Source organism: Elephas maximus, chromosome 20 (genome assembly GCF_024166365.1).
Source record: "Elephas maximus indicus isolate mEleMax1 chromosome 20, mEleMax1 primary haplotype, whole genome shotgun sequence".
NCBI lineage: Eukaryota > Metazoa > Chordata > Mammalia > Proboscidea > Elephantidae > Elephas > Elephas maximus.
In genome coordinates, this window is record NC_064838.1 from 16,088,835 (window position 1) to 16,110,362 (window position 21,528).

Consider the following 21,528-nt stretch of genomic DNA (forward strand, 5'->3'; position numbering starts at 1 on the left):
CAGCCCATCTTTTAAATGTAAGAAAAACTAGAATATCTGGTGGATTGACACAGTAGCTGCAACAATGGGCTCAAACACAGCAACGATTGTGAGGATGGTGCAGGACCAGGCAGTGTTTCGTTCTGTTGTGCATTAAGGTCGCTGGGGATCCAAATCAACTCGATGGCAGCTAACAACAACAAAAGTTTAAAAAAAAAAAACTGAAAAGAGTTAAAACCCAAGTGTTTGCATCTTTTCTGAGAATGCTTATCTTCTGAACAGAAAGCAAATGACAGACTGGAATTTGTCCCTATAGTAAGGCTTCTGGTTACTTACTTTGCTTTGCTTCCGGTCCAAGTAAAACTGATGCTGACTAATTGCCATCACCCAGATGGACTTGATGAGAGAAGAGTTTGCATACCAGGTCTGCACAAAGAGGCCACTTTGCCCAAAGGTCCTTCTTGACACTGAAACCCTGAAAGATTAAGGAAAGCACTCAAATCATTTGCTTCTGGCCCACGTAACACAAAATGTACCCCGGAGTAACGCTGTCACAAAGCATCTTCTTCATTGTCTTCCTGTTGTACTCAGTCTTATGCGGGCAACAGCCAAGCTTCTCATTGTCTCCTTTTATAACAAAAATTGGTCATAATCTAGGTGATACCTTCCGTATAAGCCAGTATATTAAAACACACACACACACACACACACAAACACACAAAGCAGGCAAGGAATTCATCAAATGTGAGGTTGTGCTAAAAACATTTAGTTATAAATCATCAGGATGCACAGCCATCACAAGCTGTAAGGAATAAAGGTGACGATATTTTACAGACTTAGCAACTGTGGGGTCAGCACGTTTTTCAAGGTGAAAGGGCATTGCTGAGTTAGGTAGATGTGAATGGCTCTGACATTATCAGAACATGGACGTAACCATACTGTCTGAAAATATGCAAGTTCAAAACTGGTCCAGAGTGTTGCTTGTGCACAGAGAAAAACTGGAGAGAGGAGAGGGAGAGAGGGAAGTCAGAGGGGGTAGGGAAGACTAGGGAGAGGGACAGACACTGTGTGTGTGTTGGGAAGAACTAATGCTCTTTGTTGGAACTGCCTTATCTCACTGGGTCACCTTTTTGGCAGAGCTGCTTCCCCCCCGGGGAAACCCTGGTGGCATAGTGGTTAAGTGCTATGGCTGCTAACCACAGGGTTGGCAGTTCGAATCCACCAGGCGCTCCTTGGAAATTCTATGGGGCAGTTCTACTCTGTCCTATAGGGTCGCTATGAGTCGGAATTGACTCGACGGCACTGGGTTTTTTTTTTTGTTTGTTTTGGTTTCCCCCCACCTCTCTGACCTCCAAACATCTATAAATGTATCTTTCTACCAAAAAGGAACCACTCAGGACTGAATAAGAATTTTAGCATGAGACCACCATTACAAGAACTTAAGAAAAGGTTTAAACCCAGAAGAAAACATTCTTTGATGGTTACGAGGGTGGGGAGGGAGGAAGAGGGGTATTTACTAATTAGATAGTAGACAAGAATTATTTTAGGTAAAGGGAAGGACAACACACAATACAGGGGAAGTCAGCATGACTGGACTAAAGCAAAAGCTAAGAAGTTTCCTGAATACAACTAAACACTTCGAGGGACAGAGTAGCAGGGGTGCGAGTCTGGGGACCATGGTTTCAGGGGACATCTAGGTCAACTGGCATAATGAAGTTTATTAAGAAAATGTTCTACATCCCACTTTGGTGAGTGGCGTCTGGGGTCTTAAAAGCTAGCAAGCAGCCATCTAAGATGCATCAATTGGTCCCAACCCAACTGTAGCAAAGAAGAATGAAGAACGCCAAAGACACAAGGGAAATATAAGACCAAGAGTCAGAAAGGGCCACATAAACCTGACAATCCCTCAGCCTGAGGCCAGAAGAACTACATGGTGCCTGGCTACCACCAATGACCACCCTGACTGGAAACACAACAGAGTCCCTAATGGAGTGGGAGAAAAGTGGGATGCAGAACTCAAGTTCTAGTAAAAAGACCAGACTTGATGGTCTGAGACTGGACGGACCCCAGAGGACATGGCCCCCGGACTCTCTGTTAGCCCAGAGCTAAAACCATTTCCAGAGCCAACTCTTCAGACAAACATTAGACTGGATTATAAGACATAAAATGATACTGGTTAAAAAAAAAAAAAATTCTCAAGAGAACTTGGACCTCGATTCATATTCAAAACTTGGTAACTATTTTTTCAAAGTGACCAAAACCAGGTACTAGTCATGAAACCAGTTACCACTGAGTTGATTCTGACTCGTGGCAACTCCACGTATGTCAAAGCAGAACTGTGCTCCGTAGGGTTTTCAATGGCTGATTTCTCAGAAGGAGGTCACCAGGCCTTTCTTCCGAGATGCCTCTGGGTGAACTTGAGCCTCCAACATTTTGGTTAGCAGGTGAGCAAGTTAAGTACTTGTACCACCCAAGAACTCCTCAAAGCGGCCAGAACTACCAAATTTTAAAATGAGCAAAGGATGTGAATAGGCATTTCCCTAAAGAAGATATACAAACAACCAATAAGCACATGAGAAGATGCTCAGCATTGACATTCATGAGGGAAATGAAAATCAAAACCACAATGAGACACAACTACACACCTATTAGAATGGTTACAATTTAATTTATAATTTAGGTGCGGAAAACTTGAAAGCCTCACAGAGCGCTGATGGGATGGCAAAATGGTGAACCACTTTGGAAAGCAATTTGGCTGCTCCTCAAAAGGTTAAACATAGAGTTACCATAAACCAAAACCAAACCCACTGCCATTGAGTCGATTCAGACTCATAGTGACCCTATAGGACACAGTAGAACTGGCCCATAGAGTTTCGAAGGAGCGCCTGGTGGATTTGAACCGTTGACCTCTTGGTTAGCAGCCGTAGCACTTAACCACTATGCCACCAGGGTTTCCATATGGCCCAGCAATTCCACTCCTAGATATATACCCAAAAGAAATGAAAGCATACACCCATGCAAACCCTTGTACATGAATGCTCTCAGCAGCATTAGTCATAAAGTGACCAGGTCAACAGGGAGAAAAGTTCGTGACCCTCACCTTCGTGGATCGTGAACTTCAACAGCAAATTTTTTCTCACGGAAATATAAATTCTCCAGCTGTTTCCATTGGAATAACTAAAAAAATAAGAAGACAGAAAAGCCACAGAGCTTTAGTTATTTTTATTTTTTCTAAACATATAGATCAGATGAAAAAAAATTTTTTTTTTTTTTATAGATCAGATTAATAACCAAACGATTTTAGGTTCCCAGGAAGGTCTGCACTGATAAGATTTCAAGCACAAATACATGACTCACTCTTTTTATAAACCAACTACAACCAGAAACCCTTTCATCCTTTTTTCTGCCAGTAATCTGCAGTTATTAAGCTTCATCTCACCGGCAAAAACCTTCCTTGAACAATAAAACTAGGCATCAGTAGAGGAACATGCATACTGTTTTTCCTCTAACTCAAAGATGTTGACTTCACGTTTAGATGGAAAAATATTCAAAGAGGCGTTTTGAGGAGACCAGAGATTAGATTTCAAAAGAATGCAAAGTGAAAGTAAAACAGAAGCCCACATCGTGGAGAGGTGACTTGCGAGCCCGCCCAAGCCACAGAAACCTATGACTAGGAGGTGGAGGCAGGTGCGGGGGTGGGGGTGGGGGTGGGCGGCAGACGCTGGTGGTGTCCTCTTCCTTCTGAGCGAGAGCCCCAGTTTTTACAAACAGAATCCAGCCTCTGTGTTTGCAATGCTGACATTCTAGTGCTGTGCTCAGTGCTATTTGCTGCTCGGTCAGGAGAAACAGGCTTTATTAGCACCTTGCATCTGAAAACCAGAGAATCATTTGGTAAAGGGCAGCCCATTCACAGAACTGAGTACACCTTGCAGTACTTTAAGGGGTCTTTCCCAGGCTCTTCTGTTAGATCTTGTACTAGCCTGAGCCTCAACTTGTCCTTTTCAACTTGGACTTCAGAATTGGATGCTTCCCTGCCCCCATCTTGATAATTAGGGAAATAATAGCACAGTGATTTCATTCCATTATCAGATGTTGGCTGGATTCTAAAATTATGCACAAAGAATCTTAAAAGAGCATTTTAGTTGTCTAAATAGTAATAATTTTTCAATAGCTCGGTTAGTGTTTAAGAGCTTTGCGGCAACACACTATCAGAAAAACCATATCCCAAAGTACAGAAACCAAGACTTTTCACAAACGTGTAAACCTCACGTAAGGGACCAGAATGAGCTGAAGCTCCCTGTGTACGTGTAGCCGTGCCACAAACATGCTCGGACCGAACCCCCAAACCCACCAGAGAAAAATAAAGCAGCAGGCACTAACACACAGCCCTTCGTGGTCCTAACACGCCGTCCACTGTAGCTACAACGTTCACGCCAAGTTCAAGTTGCAATTACTGAAAGCACACAGCTACATACCGATTTCCTAAAACGTCCATGGGCTTGAGGCTTTCATTTCTTTAAATCCACAGGTTTTCCAAAAATGGGATTGAAATATGAGGGGAAACCCCCAGGTTCCTTCCACCTCCCCCCTCCCAGACAGCCGCTCCAGTGAGTTCTGCACTGGATTTCATAAGACACTTAGGTGTAACTCAGTTTCATACACCGAGCCTCCCACAGCTGACACACTACTGACATCAGCAACTCTGTTGAGTAGCACCTCCCCAGTCCTACTCCATGCCAGCCCGGGGAGGAGAGCAAAGTTCTCACTAGCGGATTTCCCCCAAAGCGTGAGACATTTTTAAATGGGGGTGCAGCTTGGATTCAGATGAGACTTCCCGGGAAGCGAGCTGCTTTGAATTCGGGCACAGATTTCACCGGAGGCTGTTTTAGGGAGACTTGTCTACCCAGCGTTACTCACCCCTGGACGTGAACAGGTTCTACAGGAACAGTTACAATGCAGCTCAGCTGTGTTTTCCTTTGTGGCCATTCCCACACACATAAAAACCTGGGCTGGACTTGAAACATGATCTCTGAAAGCCACCACCTCCGCTTTATCACTTACAAATGTGAAATGCTATAGCTTTTGACTCCATTCAGCATGTCCCTGCACTAAGGGCAAACTCGCTCCCTGTGAACACTAAAAACTCAATTCCATTTGCCCAGGAGTTGATTCCGACTCACAGCCACCCTGCAGGACAGAGCAGAGCTGCCCCATAGGGTTTCCTAGGCTGTAATCTTTATGGTACAAGACTCCCACATCTTTCTCTTGCAGGGTGGCTGGTAAGTTCCAACCACAGACCTTTTGGTTAGCAGCAGGGCACTTAACCATTGCGTCACCAGGGCTCCTTCCTGTGAGCACAAACTCTGCTTAACAGGTGAAGGGCTTTACTTATTCAGAGAATTTAGAATAACTAAACAGCAAGTGGGTTTACAAAAGAAGTTATGGGAACAAGGTTGGATTTTTAAGTCTGAAGCCCCAAAGCCAAACCTGTCACCGTCGAGTTGATTCTGACTCATGGTGACCCCATGTGTTATAGAGCAGAACTGCTCCACAGGGTTTTCATGGCTCTAATCTGTACAGAAGCAAATCGTCGGCCTTTCTTCCACGCCACCGCTGAGTGGGTTCAAATTGCCAACCTTCCAATTAGTAGTCAAATGCAAACCATTTTCAACACCCAGGGAACTTAAGTCTGAAAAGCAAAGCCATTTCCCCACCTGAAACCTTAGAAAGTTTGTGCAAAATATGATTTCATGTATGGAATGACACAAACTTAATTCTTGACAGGGGTCGCCTCTTTGGTGGGAGAATGGAACAGACAAGGGGTATGTAATACAGAAAATCTCAATATAACCTGCGATGTTTATTTTTTATTAACAAAATTAAGATGAAGCAAATATAACAAAATATTAATAATCATCAATTCAGGTAGGCAGGCAGGAGTTATCACATTCTTGGTACTCTTCTGTATTTTTTAATTTCTCAAAATAAACATAGCAATAAAGCTTTATGTAAAATGAACACAGGTCCGCCTATTTTATAGGAGAGTGGGATTTCCAGCTCCCAGCCATTTCAGAAGCCCCTATTGTAGACATTTCATAACATTCTTATCATTGTGATTCTTACCAATGCTTAAAGTTGCTAGGTAAAGACAGATAAGTATAACAGTACTTGATCTAGCTCGCAGCTGCAAATAAGTGAGTTCTTTTGAAATTTCTGAAATCACTATTCTGTTGTACTCTCAAAATTATTCTGGTGTTCTTGATCTCAGAGAACAAGGATGAGGCTCTGAAAATGACAATGGAACTTTGGTGATGTGAATTCATCTACCCAAATATCACTCACGCAATGAGCCTAGGGCAGAGCCTGGCACACGGCAGGCAACTGATCAGGGTTCATTTCCTTCCTTTTGGCTACACACCAGTGTTTTCCTGAAAGGATTAATAAGACACCCTCTTTGGTCAAAGTTACGTGGAGATTTCAGACAAGTGGAAGAAGGGGAACTTGGTCAAAAAAAATATCCATTAAGCTGACCTGACTTGTTGGAAGCTCTGTATTAGAGAAACCATCTGTCCTATAATCAGGATTACTCTAAATGACCTGAAAGATGACAAAGAATGGCTGCAAGGATAACATTCTAGATTTGAGGGCAGAGATCAAAGTTCAAAAGGAGGTAGAAGGAAGCACAGTATGCTTCGTATTTTCTATTATTTGGAGAACATTAGTGTCTATATAAGGTAAGATTATTACAGGGTGTATAGTGTCTCATAGGGCAGGACTATTTATATAATATACATATATATTAAATATGTATATTAATATATATATAATACACACAGATCTGTAATTTTCATATTAAAATAGGAAAAAAATTATTTTGCCCAAGTTAACTGTCTTGGATTGAATTATGTCCCCCGCAAAATGCATGTATCGACTTGGTTAGGCCATGATTCCCAGTATTGTGTGATTGTACTCCATTTTGTGATTGTAATTTTATGTTGAGAGGATTGGGGTGGGATTGTAACACCACCCTTACTCAGGTCACCTCCCTGATCCAAGGTAAAGAGAGTTTTTCTGGGGTGTGGCCTGTACCACCTTTTATTTCTCAAGAGATAAAAGGAAAGAGAAGCAAGCTAAGAGTGGGGGATTTCATACCACCAAGGAAGCAGCACCAGGAGCAGAGCGCGTCCTTTGGACATGGGGTCCCTGCGCCTGAGAAGCTCCTGGACAAGGTGAAGATCGGGACAAAGACCTTCCTCCAGAGCCAACAGAGAGAGAAAGCCTTCCCCTAGAGGAGACACCCTGAATTTGGACTTGTACCCTACTAGACTGTGAGAGTGTAAATTTCTCTTTGTTAAAGCCATCCACTTGTGGTATTTCTGTTATAGCAGCACTAGATGACTAAGACATCAACATTTCCAATCCTGAAGAGCTAAAAACAAACAAACAAAAAACCTGGAGCTTTATTTGAGTATGAAACTGAAATGATTCCTTAAGTCATTATTATACAAGTATAATAGCAATTCTGCTTATATTATCATTAATTAGTATTCACTGCTATTTATGTGAGGAGCCCTGGTGACACAGTGGTTAAACGCTCTGCTGCTAATGGAAAGGTCAATGGTTTGAACCCACCAGTTGCTTCTCAGGAGAAAGACGTGGCAGTCTATTTCTGTAAAAATTACAGACTTGGAAACCCTATGTGGCAGTTCTACTCTGTCCTATAGGGTTGCTATGAGTTGGAATTGACTTGACGGCAGTGGTTTGGTCTGGTTGTTTACGTGGCACTTATTAGGAGCTATAAGTTTGAAATTCTGTTGTTTTAGAATTCATGGTGCTAGTGACAAAGGGAAATACTTGTAAGAAGGAAAAAAATCTATAAATTAGGTCTCCCTAATCCCTTTATGGAAATCCTGGTGGTGTAGTGGTTAAGTGCTATGGCTGCTAACCAAAAGGTTTGCAGTTCAAATCCACCAGGAGCTTCTTGGAAACTCTATGGGGCAGTTCTACTTTGTCCTATAGGGTCACCATGAGTCGGAATCAATGACAGCAAATTTTTTTTTTTTTTTTTAAATCTCTTTGCATTCTCCACTTGTCTAGAATGAAGAGCGTAACCTCTGGCATCAAAAGAAGGAAGTAGATAGCAATAGATGAGACAATACCTGGGATTAATCTTGAGATTGCAAAATTAGATACAACAGAAAAAAAGTAAAAGATGAATATAAACAGTATAGGCAGTCCCCGGGTTACAAACATTCGACTTATGGACAAACCTAGTCATTACAAACCAACCCCATAAAGCCCATTATATTAAAAATTTGAGGTACATAGAATGGTTTGTAATAAACCGGTGTTACTTTGCAACATGCCTCAAAACATTGTTATTACTGTATTATTATGTTAGAGATGTCTTAGGGTACCTGGAAGTGTTTAATTTTTTATGCAGAGAAAGGTACACTATATACTTAGATAAACATTCGACTGACAACTGATAAGAACGGTACCTAACTGTTTCAACTTACATACAAATTTACCTTAAAGACAGTTAGGAACGGAACTCGTTCGTAATATGGGGACTGCCCGTAGGCTAACAAAGATAAGCAAGAAACTGTGAAGGAAAGAGAATATACCCAAAAGACACCAATCCTCCTGTCTTAAAAAATAAAGTAACCAAAATTTAAAAATGGACACAGAACACCTGGGAGGAATCAAACCCTGTTTCTGAAAGTGAGCTTGTGTAAAATAATATAATCACAATAAATTTCTTCATTCTTAGATGTAAAGAAAGGTGATTTTTTAGAATAATTGGTCACACATCATTACGCTTTACTTAATGACATGAATGTGTTGAGTATTTACGCCATTTTTGTTGAAATAGAAAAACAGTATTTAGTTAGAGCCCACCCACTTTTTTAAACGTTAAGAATTAGAAAAAAATCACGGGTCCCCCATCCCCACCCCATTGTTAGAATGGCTCCTGAACACCTGAGGTTATTGTCAACCTTTAGGAAAACGAGACTACAAGGAAAAGCAGAGTGACTTCCAGGAAACAGGGTAACGTGTACTTCCGTGGCATTTGAAGTCATTATTTACCCATCTATTATTAATTAATAAATATTTCTTGAGGACTTTCTGTGTGCGAGGCCGGGATCTTGTTGGTGAACGATCAACTGGTCCCCTCCCTTGTGGTGTTTACCAGTGAGCCAAGGCAGGCTGTCTTGTTTGAATTCCGGTTCTACCACTTGCAGTTGTGTTGTATTTGGGAAGTTGATTAATCTTCCTAAGTCTCAGTTTCCCCATCTGTAAAATGGGACCAACAATGCCTGCCTCACAGGGTTGTTGAACATTTCAGTAAGAGGTCTGTGAGGCACTTAGCACAGTTCCTGGCTCAGAATAAACATTCAGTAAATGATAAAGCCAGTTGTATTTGTTATGAAGGACTCTCACTTCTTTCCTAATTTTACCAGATAGTCGTCTGATAGCTGAAATAGAACTAGAAACAGCTGTCTGGACCCAACATCTGTCTTTCCACTGATGAGAAAAACAGCTGAATTGTTCTGTTGACATATCTGTGTCAGCCAGGCTTCCAGTTCTGTGAGTTTTCGTCTCACTGAAAACCATCTGCTGTATTTCTGTTGATTTTGTGTTGGTTTCCTGATACACCCTCTAGGTAGGAAATCTGTTTACTGCTCTGGTATTGCGAAGGTCACAGGTGGGGAGGGACAGCAGGGTCAAGGACACACCCTACAGGCACAGGCCGGGCAGCAAGTTCCCTCCTGTCTGCGTTACAGAGGAGAGAAGGAATGTGCCCTGACACAAACAAAAATGCTGAAGACTGTACCCCTGCCATGGGCAAGAGGGGCCTCCCTGGGGAAAGGAAAGACCCAGGGAAAGCCTGGGACAGAAAAGATCGAACTGTCTTTCTTAATCTTGATGAATCGAAAGTAGGTGTCACCCAAAGGTATAAAACCCAACTAGGCAAAAGTAGGCAGGACGTCAGCAGAGGCTTGGTTTTTTAATACTACACACACATACCTGAACAACACTTACAGTATCTGTTAATCATTTAACTGAGAAGTCACCTGGAAATGGCCAAATTTGGAATCTTCCAGCTCTAGTCTATGACTGTATGGCAGACAATGACTCACATCAGGTGATCTGAGATAAACAACATCTCAGTAGTACTGATAATTCATTCTTTTTTCATTTTGAAAAAGTTATTTTTGATGAACATACTGTTAGTACTCAAGATCAGGGGAGTGGATCTGCTTTGCCTTTCAGAGTCTCACAAAAATAGAATTTTGCAGGATAATGGGATTTTTATTTTATGTACAAAGAGTTTGCATTGTTTCTTTTCGGGGGCAGATATCTTGGATAATTCATTCAAAGGAGATCACTTAGTCCGACCTGATGAAGCCTATTCCCTTCCTAGTACGCATTGGGGGCACATGTTGAGATATGGTGGTGCAAACAATTATCTGCTCAACTGCTATCTGAATGGTTAGTGGTTCGAACCCACCCAGAGGCTCCTCGGGAGAAAGGCCTGGCAGCCTGCTTCGGTAAAGACGACAGCTGTTCTACTCTGCCACGTGGAGTTTGCTATGATTTGGAATCAACTTCATGGCACCTAACAACAACATTTCCGGATTCGACAGTGCTGGTTTGAGCAGATGTGGCAAAAGTGGGGGCACTCTGGTTGAATTCTCCAGTAGAGCTTAAGATGATAGGATTTTTTATGTTTACATCACATTTTTTTTTTTTTTTACTGTACTTTAGATGAAGGTTTACAGAACAAACTACCTTCACATTAAACAATTAGTACACATTGTTTTGTGACACTAGTTACTATCTTAGTCATCTAGTGCTGCTATAACAGAAATATCACACGTGGATGGCCTTAACAAAGGGAAGTTTATTCTCTCACAGTCCAGTAGGCGAGAAGTTCAAAGTTAGGATGCCAGCTCCAGGGGAAGGCTTTCTCTCTCTGTTGGCTCTGGAGGAAGGTACTTGTCATCCCTTGGTCTGGGAGCATCTCATCGCAGGAACCTCAGGTCCAAAGGTCACGCTCTGCTCCTGGTGCTGCCTTCTTGGTGGTATGAGGTCCCCCTGTCACTCTGCTAGATTCTCTTTTTTATATCTCAAAAGAGATTGGCTTAAGACACTATCTAATCTTGTAGATCTCATCAATTTTGACTGCTGCTAATCCACCTCATTACATCATAGTGATAGGATTTACAAGACATAGGGAAATCACACCAGATGACAAAATGGTAGACAATCACACAATACTGGGAATTATGACCTAGCCAAGTTGATAGATATATTGGGGGGTCACAATTCAATCCATGACAGTTACCAACACCATGACATGTCAACAGTCTCCCCTTCTCGAGCTTGGGTTCCCTATTACCAGCTTTCCTGTTCCCTCCTACCTCCTAGTCCCTGCCCCTGAACTGGTGTGCCCCATTAAGTCTTGTTTGTTTTATGGCCCTGTCCAATCTATGGCTGAAGGGTGAAACCTCAGGAGTACCTTTATTACTGAGCTAAAAGTGTGTTCGGGGGCCATACTCTTGGGGTTTCTCCAGTCTCTGTCAGACCAGTAAGTCTGGTCTTTTTTTTTTTTTGAGTTAGAATTTTGTTCTACATTTTTCTCTAGCTCTGTCCAGGACCATTTATTGTGATCCCTGTCAGAGCAGCTGGTGGTGGTAGCAGGTCACCATCTAGCTGTACTGGACTCAGTCTGGTGGAGGCTGTAGTACTTGTGGTTCATCAGTTCTTTGGACTAATCTTTCCCTTATGTCTTTGGTTTTCTTAATTTTCCCTTGCTCCGGGTGGAGTGAGACCAGTGAAGTATCTTAGATGGCCACTCAAAAGCTTTTAAGACTCCAGACGCTACTCACCAAAGTAGAATGTAGAATATTTTGTTTATAAAATATGTTATGCCAACTGAGCTAGATGTTCCCCAAGACCATGATCCCCACGGCCCTCAGCCCAGTAATTCGGTTCCTCAATGAGTTTGGTTATGTCTATGGAGCTTCCATGACCTCGCCTTGGACAAGTTGTGCTGGCTTCCCCAGTATTATATACTGTCTTACCCTTCACCAAAGTTACCACTTATCTATTGCCTATTTAGTGTTTTTCCATCCCCACTTTTCCCCTCCCTCGTAACCAAGGATAATGGGATTTTTTGAAAGCCAAATTGACCTACCTTCCATCCAGACATTCTTCTATCCACCACATATTTATGTGACTAGGGTGAAGCCCCTGCCATGAAGGACTACAGGCTAGTAGGAGTGACAGTCATATAACAAATGTGCAGTTAATAGTGACAGTGCCAGCTGACAAACTGTGGCCAACTGTGTCAACTGCAGCACCAAGATGTTGCATGGATTATCTCTTTGAGTCCTCCCAGCAACTCAAGGGGGAAGTACTGCTTTTAGCTCCATTTTACAAAAGAGAAAACTAAGGCTCAGGGATGTTTAAGTAAATTGGCCAAGGTCACATAGCTAAAAAAGTACAGATCTGGGATTCCCTCCCAAGCACAGCCAGGCTCGATTGATCCCAATGCATAACCGCAGCACAATATCCTTGCCTTTCTCACCTGGGAAAAGCACTCTACGAACATTTGCTATGTTACCAAAAAAGGAAAGTAAACAGGAGCATTTCCCAGTGCTTCATTACAGAAGAAGAGAAAGCGGCAATCAGGGTAGACATCTGTAGGACTGGGGGTCTGTTATGATTGGGTGCCGTGGAGTCAATCCCATAGGGTTTTCTAGGCTGTAATCTTTATGGAGCAGATCTCCAGGTCTTTCTCCTGTGGAGCTGCTGGGTGGGTCTGAACCATCAACCTTTTGGTTAGCAGCTGAGTGCTTAGCCATTACGCCACCAGGACTCCTTCTAGAGCTCTGAGTCTCTTTAACTTTACTCAGATCAGTGGTTTTCAACTAGGGGTGATACTGCACCACTCTACCTACCCCTCAGGGCCACTTGGCAATGTGTGGAAACATTTTTGATTGTCACACTGTGGGAGAGGTACTACTGGCATCTAGTGGGTAGAGGCCAAGGATGCTGCTAAACATCCTATAACAATGCACAGGACAGCCCCCACAAGAAAGAATTATCTAGCCCAAAATGTCAAGAGTGTTGAGACTGAGGAATCCTGACTTAAATGACAATATTTGGTGATATAACTAGGCTAAGGTAGGTGGAATGTGTTAACGAAGATAAAATTTTTTGTTAAAAAATTATCAATTTTGGAGTTCTAATTCTTCCAACTGGGTAATATGTTTAGGAACAAACGGCTGTTCAGATGGCTTTCTACATGCAAACATCACCTATCAGAAGGGACTCAAATTATGTAACATACCCCAATGGTACACTCAGTAGTAAAAATTACTTTTTCTGATGTGGTATCACAGCCTTACAGGCATTAAAAAAAAAAAAAAATCACATCTTAAATGCAAGAGCTAACACATTTTGAGTATTTTGGCAAAAAGATTAGACTAAGTTCTGAGTATCAGGAAATGTAGTATAACATTAAAATCTGTCTAAGAGGATGTCATCTCATCCAAGCTTCCTCTGTGGCAGAATCTGTCACTTCCCCTGGCTGATCTAATGGCTTCCTGTTAATACACCTAGTCCTCACTTATTGACGACCTCATTATCTGACATTTCGCATTTACGACAATAGTAAAAAATCTCCTATCCTACTATTTTGCATGTGAATGACATACGTCTGGCAGTAATGCACATCGAGGTACGAGATAAGAGTAAAGCTGGCTGAGATGGTTAAGGTTATGCGTCACCTTGACTGGGCTATGATTCTCAGTGGTTTGGCAATTACATAATGACGTAATTTGACACTTACATAATGGTGTAGTCATCCTCCATTTTCACATAACGCCAATTTTCGCCTAACAACCTGATCTTTGGAACCTAACCACGTGGATAAGTGAGGAGTGGCGTACCTGCATTATCGCACTGACTGCATGTATTGGTAGTCACGGCTGACCTGGGGGTTCACAGGCACTGGTATGGCTGCGTCAGATTTTGACAGCTGCTATCCCTTCTTATGCGCCAGTACCTAGCCTGGTTACTAAGTATTTTGAATAAAATCCTGGATTTTGAATGTCATTTTGTCTTTCCAGTTAGACTGTCAATCTTTGGTAACAGGGACTGTGGCTTTTCTTTAAATGAGATTCAGCATATAAAGCACTACCTCAGTGTCCTTGTAAACAGAATGGGCTGTGTGTTTTTTTTTTTTTCTTTTATATATATATAAAATTAAGAACATGGCACTCTATTCCTAGAAATTTCTTCCTGAAGGATGATGGATGAATTTGAAATCTTTAGTTTATCGCCAAAATTCTCATACAAAAAAAAAAAAAAACCCAAACCACTCAATCTTTGTTCACAGGTATATACTAAATACTGTCTCCTTAGAACCCTTATAGAACACTTTAATTTTTCACAATACTTTACATACTAATTGCTAGTCTCTGCATTCAGACTAGTCAATCCTATTAAAGCGTCAACTTTCATTTTTCTATATGTACCACCAATCCAGCCATTTGGTGAATGCCTAGAGATGAAAAGTAATAGATGGAGTAATGAACATCTGATGGTTTTGCCTGCCCATCGGTCATTCCTTTTTCTTCTACCAGCCCCTCCAGTTGTCTACAGGAAAGCCTTGCCCTCTAAGCTCCAGCTACGGTGGTATGCTCTCCGTTTGGCTGACAGGCCCATCTTCTTCCTGTCAGCAATGCTGTTCTTTGACTAGAAACATGCTACCCTGCTCTCCACAGGCCTCATTCCTTCTCACCTTCAGGTCTCGGCTTCAGTGTCACCTTCTCAGAGAGGCCTCACTAAGCACATTTTCCACCCCACCCCATTATTCTGTCCCTCCATCTTGTTTTTGTCCATCAGAGGCTATTCACAATTTATAACTGTCTTTATTTCTTTCCTAACTTTCCTTATTGTTTCTCACTAACCAACCAGCTAACAGACTACGAAGGAAACAAGCACCGTGTGGCAGAGACTACTTATCTCCCAGGGACCTATTTTTTCTTCTTCCTTTTAGTAATAGAACACCTCGAGATATGGCTTTGCACCTGGCCACCTACCTATACTTCCCAGTCTACCTTGCAACTAGATTCGATTATGTGCTGAGTCTTGGCCAAAAGATTGTGGGAGGAAGTGATGGGTGTCCATTCTGGATCACTTTATAAATGATAAGTCTACTTGCTTTGGACTTTCTCTTTCCACATATCTGGCGGATGTACAAAGGAGACTCACCAATGTCCACCCAATTCTCTGAAACTTAATAGGCACTTGATAGTCTGCCTATTTCCTTGTCTAAAAAGAACTGCTTCAATAGTGAAGAAAAAGAATAAAGTTGGAGGACTCCCACTATCCAATTTCAAAAGTTACTATAAAAGATACATTTATCAAGACAGCATGATTTTGGCATGCAAACAGACACACAGGTCAGTAGAGCAAAACAGAGAGTCCAGAAATGAACCCATGCAAGTACAGCCAATTGGTTTTTTTAACGGAGCAAAGGCAATTAAATTAAGAAAAGATATTCTTTAAAAAATATATTGCTGGAACTATTGGGCATCTATATACAGAAACATAAATGTAAGCAGGAAAGAAAATAACTCAAAATGGATCACAGAATTAAATGTAAGACATGAAACATCTTCAAGAAAACATAGGAGAAAAAATATGGTCAATTTTTAGTTTATCAAAGAGTTTTTAGAAAATTTGATAAGCACCATCCATTAAAAAAAAAATTGGTTAGCTTAAGTCATTAAAATTAAAAGTTCTTTGACCTTTTAGCGAAGTGACGGATTGGGCTCATAAAATAAATAATTTCACCCATGAGTACTATGCTCTTCTACATAATCATCTAAATGAAACCAAATGGTAAACATTTACCCTAGACCAAAGATGAGACGGTAAGGGGGACAGGGAAGCTAAAGTAACGGAAACAGAACAATCAGAATGGAAATAACGAAAGTGCTGACACACTGTGAAAAATGTAACCAATGTCATGGAACTATTTGTGTAAAAACTGTTAAATGAGAACCTAATTTGCTGTGTAAACTTTCACCTAAAACACATTAAAAAAAAAAAAAACTGCTTAAAATTCTACTCGTGATTAAGTACAGGAGGGGAAGGAGGCAGCGGTCATTCAGGTGACGAATTCTCCCCTTCCACGCAGAAGACCTGGGTTCAATTCCCAGGCAACGCACCTCATGCACAGCTACCACCCATCTGTCAGTGGACGGTGTGGGCTGCTGTGATACTGAGTGGGTTTTTAGCAGAGCCACCAGACTAAGACAGGCAAAGAAGAAAGGCCTAGACAGACTACTTCTGAAAATCAGGCAATGAAAGCCCTTTGGTTCACAACGGAGTGTTGTCCAATCCTCAAAAGATCACGGGGATGGCGCAGGACTGAGCAGCAGTTCATTCCATTGTGAATGGGGTTACCATGAGTCGGGGCCAACTCCACAGCAGCTAATGACAACAACAATAGGAGGGTGTGTTAGTCATCTAGTGCTGCTATAACAGAAATGGCACAAGTGGCTGGCTTTAACAAGAGAAATTTATTTTCTCACAGTCTAGTAGTAGGCTAGAAGTCCAAGTTCAGGGCGCCAGCTCCAGGGGAAGGCTTTCTCTCTGCCTGCTCTGGGGGAAGGTCCTTGTCCTCAATCTTTCCCTGGTCGAGGAGCTTCTCAGGCGCAGGGACACCGGGTCCAAAGTATACACTCTGCTCTTGGTGCTTCTTTCTTGGTGGTATGAGGTCCCCAACTCTCTGCTTGCTTTCCTTTCCTTTTTATCTCTTGAGAGATAAAAGGTAGTGCAGGCCACACCCCAGGGGAACTCCCTTTACATCCAATCAGGGGTGTGACCTGCCAAGGGTGCTATATCTCACCCTAATCCTTTTTAACATAAAATTACAATTACAAAATGGAGGACAACTAGAGAATACTGGGAATTATGGCCTAACCAAGTTGATACACACATTTTTTGGGGGGACATAATTCAATCCATGACAGAGGGGAAGAGGAATACCTGTACTTCCCAGTATACTTCCTATATTAACTATCAATTACAGTAGGGTGTGGAAGAGAAAATATCTAGTGAAAGAAACCAGTTACTCATTGGGCCCTCACAACGATCTGTGGGGTGGACAGGTTAGACAGAATTATTTGAATTTGATGGCTGAGAAAATGAAGGCCTAGCAAGGTTGAATGACAGCTCCAGGTCAGCCCGCCAGCAAACAAGAGAGCAGGGGTGGTTCTTACTTGAAATCCATGCTACAAGATTTGAGTGCTCCTCCCACTGACTCTGCAGAAGGTTTTAACAATCAGATTGATTACTGGTGTGGCTGGAGCTTAATTATACACTTTAGTAACAGGATGGACTGGTCTCTCGTTGACATTTTATAATCCCATTTTTTTCCTCCCAACCATCCTTTATTTTGTATTAACATAGACAGTGAAATTTGACAACACACATTCCCTCTTCTTCGCCTACAGGTAATCTCCGCTAGAATTTAGGCGGCATTCCAATCGAAGTCCACGGTGGTATGGTGGTCGTGGTTAGAGCGAGGTGGGCTTAGAAATGGTCACGAAGACTGTGTTTAGAAAAATAAGCAAGTCACTGCCTTCAAACGAAAGGAACCCTATATTTTTAGACAAGGAAACAGGAAGACTTCAGTGCTTGTTACTTAATTCACCTGGCTCTAGGCATTTGGAAATTCCAGCAGTTTAAAAAAAAATCAGTTAGCTGAAGGTTAAACATCCCTTCCCACACTAAAATCCCCTGGGGTGATGAAGTACACACATCATGAGTTTGTCTTAGTGTGTGATAATGCAGAAAGATACTATCTTGAAAGGCATTTCATCCCAGGAAGGTCTACCCAAAAGCACATTGGCCTTTTTATCACTCCCATCACTGACAGCTTCTGGTTTTCCCAGGTCAAAGAACTTGTCCAAAGAACCCACTGCCATTGAGTCGATTCCAACTCACAGTGACCGTAAAGGACAGAGTAGAACTTCCCCATAGGTTTTCCAAGGCTGTGATCTTTACGGAAACAGGCTGCCACATCTTTCTCCTGTGGAGCACTTATGGGTTCCGATGGCCAACCTTTGGGTTAACAGGCAAGTACTTAACCACTGTGCCACCAGGACTCCTTAAGAATCTTAACAGGGATACAAATCAGTGATGACATACACTAATATTTTACTCAGCCACTGTCTATTTCTTTGTGAATAGGCGTTTTTCCTTGAAATGCTGAATAAACAATAAGAACCTAGAAGGAACACACAAGTTTGCGTGTGTGTTTGTATTTAATTTTTTTCTTTTTAAAGTAAAACATCATTGGTTTTTAAGTTCAAAAGGTCTATGCTTTGAAATTAAGTTGAATCCAAATGTGTTTTTGCATCGCAATGACACATTTCACGTACGACGAAAGGATTAAAAAGGAAAACTTATGATCTGAATTTTTAACACCCTGAATTTTTGTGGTTTGTAAGTCAGGGTTTTAAAATTTTTCTGTTAATTTGCATCACGTCTTAGTGCATTATGGTTGATGAATTGAGAAGGGCAGGGAGTGCTTACTGGCCTCTGAAAATGAAAGATTGAGTTTGCCACCTAGGGCAAGGCCTCGCCTGTGACCTATGAGATGGAACATTGAGGCTATGGGTTTGTAGCAATGTTGGGTCCCTCTATAACCAAATAGGAATCCGAGAATATTCTCTACTATCTTAGACAAGTTCTGAGAAAGCGAAGCATTTTTTAAAAATAATTTATTTTTGTTGTTGAGAATATACACAGCAGAACATAATCAACTCAACAGTCTCTACATGTACAATTCAGCGGCATAGATTACATTCTTCGAATTGGGCAACCATTCTCACCCTCCTTTTCTGAGTTGTTCCTCTCTCCCCTAACATAAACGCACTGCCCCCTAAAGTTCCCATCTCATCTTTCAAGTTGCTGTTGTCAATATGATCCCATATAGATACATTTTAAAAGCACAATGCTAAAGGCAGGCATCCTTTACTAGGTACGCTAAATGATTGTTTGGTTTTAAGAAGGCTTCAGGGCATATTTTTGGTTTAAGGGAAAGGCATGCATTTTGAGACTACCTTACAAGTGGCAGGAACAAGGGCCTCAGCTTAAATGCCTTGTGTCTGTTACCTGGAAACCCTTAACTTTGGATCTCCTCTCCCCCCAGATCTCTGCATGGCTCCCTCCTCCTCAACCTCACCTCTGCTCAAATGCCCATCACAGGCTGTCCTGTGCCCCTGTTCCTCCCACCTCCCATCTTTCTCTACCTTCTTATCCCGCCTTATTTTCCTCATAGTCCTCATCGTCATTGAAATCACATTATTCTCCTACTCAAATTCTTTTCTACTTTCTATCATCCTCGCTACCAGTGAATAAACTACCGGTTACTGAGTGATGACTGTGTATCAGGCACAGTGCTAGATACAACCTCATTTAATTCTTACAACCACTCTACAGAGTTGGAGTCATTGCCATTATGCAGATGAGGAAAGTGAGGCTCAAAGATATTAAACTACATGCCTAAGATCATACAGCAAATAAACACCAAAGACAGGTTTGGGCCAGCTCCCAAACTCTTGCTCAGCATCACTGTACTACACTGGCTGAAAGCAACTTGTTGGCCCCAAGAATGGCAAAAACCTTACAGTCAAAACACACGAAGAGTGGTTACATGGGACATCCCAGTTCATTGGCGTAATAACTTTAGTGCTTCTGTTCTACCTCCTAGTTCTTTGCATAGTGCCTGGGGTTTTTTAAGCTTGGAAGCAGCCACCAAGGCACAAAAATTGGTCTCTATTCACCTGGAGCAACGGAGGAAGAAGGGGAGTCAGGAACAGGGGGAGGAAATGGAATGTGTGGCTAGTTGCCTCCATGAACAACTGCCTCCTTTGCTATAAGACCAGAATAACTGGATGGTGCCTGGCTAACACTACTGAACATTTTGATCAAAGATTCCATAGAAGAATCCTAATAAAAAGGGGGAAATGCAAAACAGAATTTCAAATTCTCATGGACTTCATATTTTCTAGAGACATGGAGGCTGGATTAACTCCTGAAACTACTGCACTGAGATAATCTTTAAACCTTAAACCAAAAATATCCCCTGAAGTATTCATTAGGGCGGTTTGGTCAGTTCCCACTCACAGCAACCCTGTGTACAACAGAACAAAACACTGCTGGGTCCTGCACAATCCTCGCAATCGTGGCTATTCTTGAGCTCACTGTTGCAGCTACTGTGTCAATCCATCTCGTTGAGGGTCTTCCTCTTTTTTGCTGACCCTCTACTTTACTAAGCATGATGTCCTTTTCCAGGGACTGGTCTCTCCTGATAACATGTCCAAAGTACAAGAGACAAAGTCTTGCCATTTTCGCTTCTAAGGAACATTTTGGCTGTACTTCTTCCAAGACAGAATTGTTCATTCTTCTGGCAGTCCATGGTATATTCAATATTCTTCACCAGCACCATAATTCAAAGGCGTCAATTTTCTTTGGTCTTCCTTATTCATTGTCCAGATTTCTCACGCATATGAGGCAACTGAAAATACCATGGCTTGGGTCAGGTGCGCCTTAGTCCTCAAGACGACAGCTTTGCTTTTTAACACTTTAAGGAGGTCTTTTGCGACAGATTTGCCCAATGCAATATATTGTTTGGTTTCTTCACTGCTGCTTCCATGGGCATTGATTGTAGATCCAAGTAAAATGAAACCTTTGACAACTTCAGTATTTTCTCTGTTTACCATGATGCCCCTTATTCGTACAGTTGTGAGGATTTTTGTTTTCTTTATGTTGAAGTGTAATCCATACTGAAGGCAGTAGTCTTTGATCTCATCAGTAAGTGCTTCAAGTCCTCTTCATTTTCAGAAAGCAAGTTTGTGTCATCTGCATAATGAAGGTTGTTAATGAGTCTTCTTCCCATCCTGATGCTGTGTTCTCCATATAGTCCAGTTACTTGGGTTATTTGCTCAGCATATAGACTGAATAAGTATGGTGAAAGGATAAAACCCTAACACACATCTTTCTTGATTTTAAATCACGCAATATCCCCTTGTTCTGTTTGAACGGCTGCCTCTTGGTCTATGTACAGATTCTGCATGAGCACAGTTAAGTGTTCTGGAATTCCCGTTCTTCACAAAGTTATCCACAATTTGTTATGATCCACACAGTCAAGTGCCTTTGCATAGTCAATGAAACAAAGCTAACCATCTGGTATTCTCTGCTTTCAGTCAAGATCCATCTGACATCAGCAACGATATCCCTTGTTCCACATCTTCTTCTGAACTTGGCTTGAATTTCTAGAAGTTCCCTGTCAATGCACTGCGGCAACCATTTTTGAATTATCTTCTGCAAAATTTTACTTGCATGTGACATTAATGATACTGTTTGATAATTTCCACATTCTGTTGGGTCATCTTTCTCTGGAATGGGCACAAATACGGACCTCCTCCAGTCGGTTGGCCAGGTAGTTGTCTT

General features: G+C 41.8%; 1 protein-coding gene across 13 annotated transcripts in view; it reads right to left on the reverse strand.

Annotated features, from left to right (window-relative positions):
- FRMD4B (FERM domain containing 4B) overlaps positions 1-21,528 on the reverse strand; it is a 386,278-nt gene that overhangs the window by 23,108 nt on the left and 341,642 nt on the right. For all 13 annotated transcript variants that reach the window (XM_049863176.1, XM_049863181.1, XM_049863177.1 and 10 more), the window contains 2 exons: positions 3,080-3,156; positions 316-454 (listed from right to left, as the gene is read on the reverse strand). In XM_049863176.1, the coding sequence (XP_049719133.1) occupies positions 316-454; positions 3,080-3,156 (216 nt within the window). The remainder of the gene's footprint in view (positions 1-315; positions 455-3,079; positions 3,157-21,528) is intronic.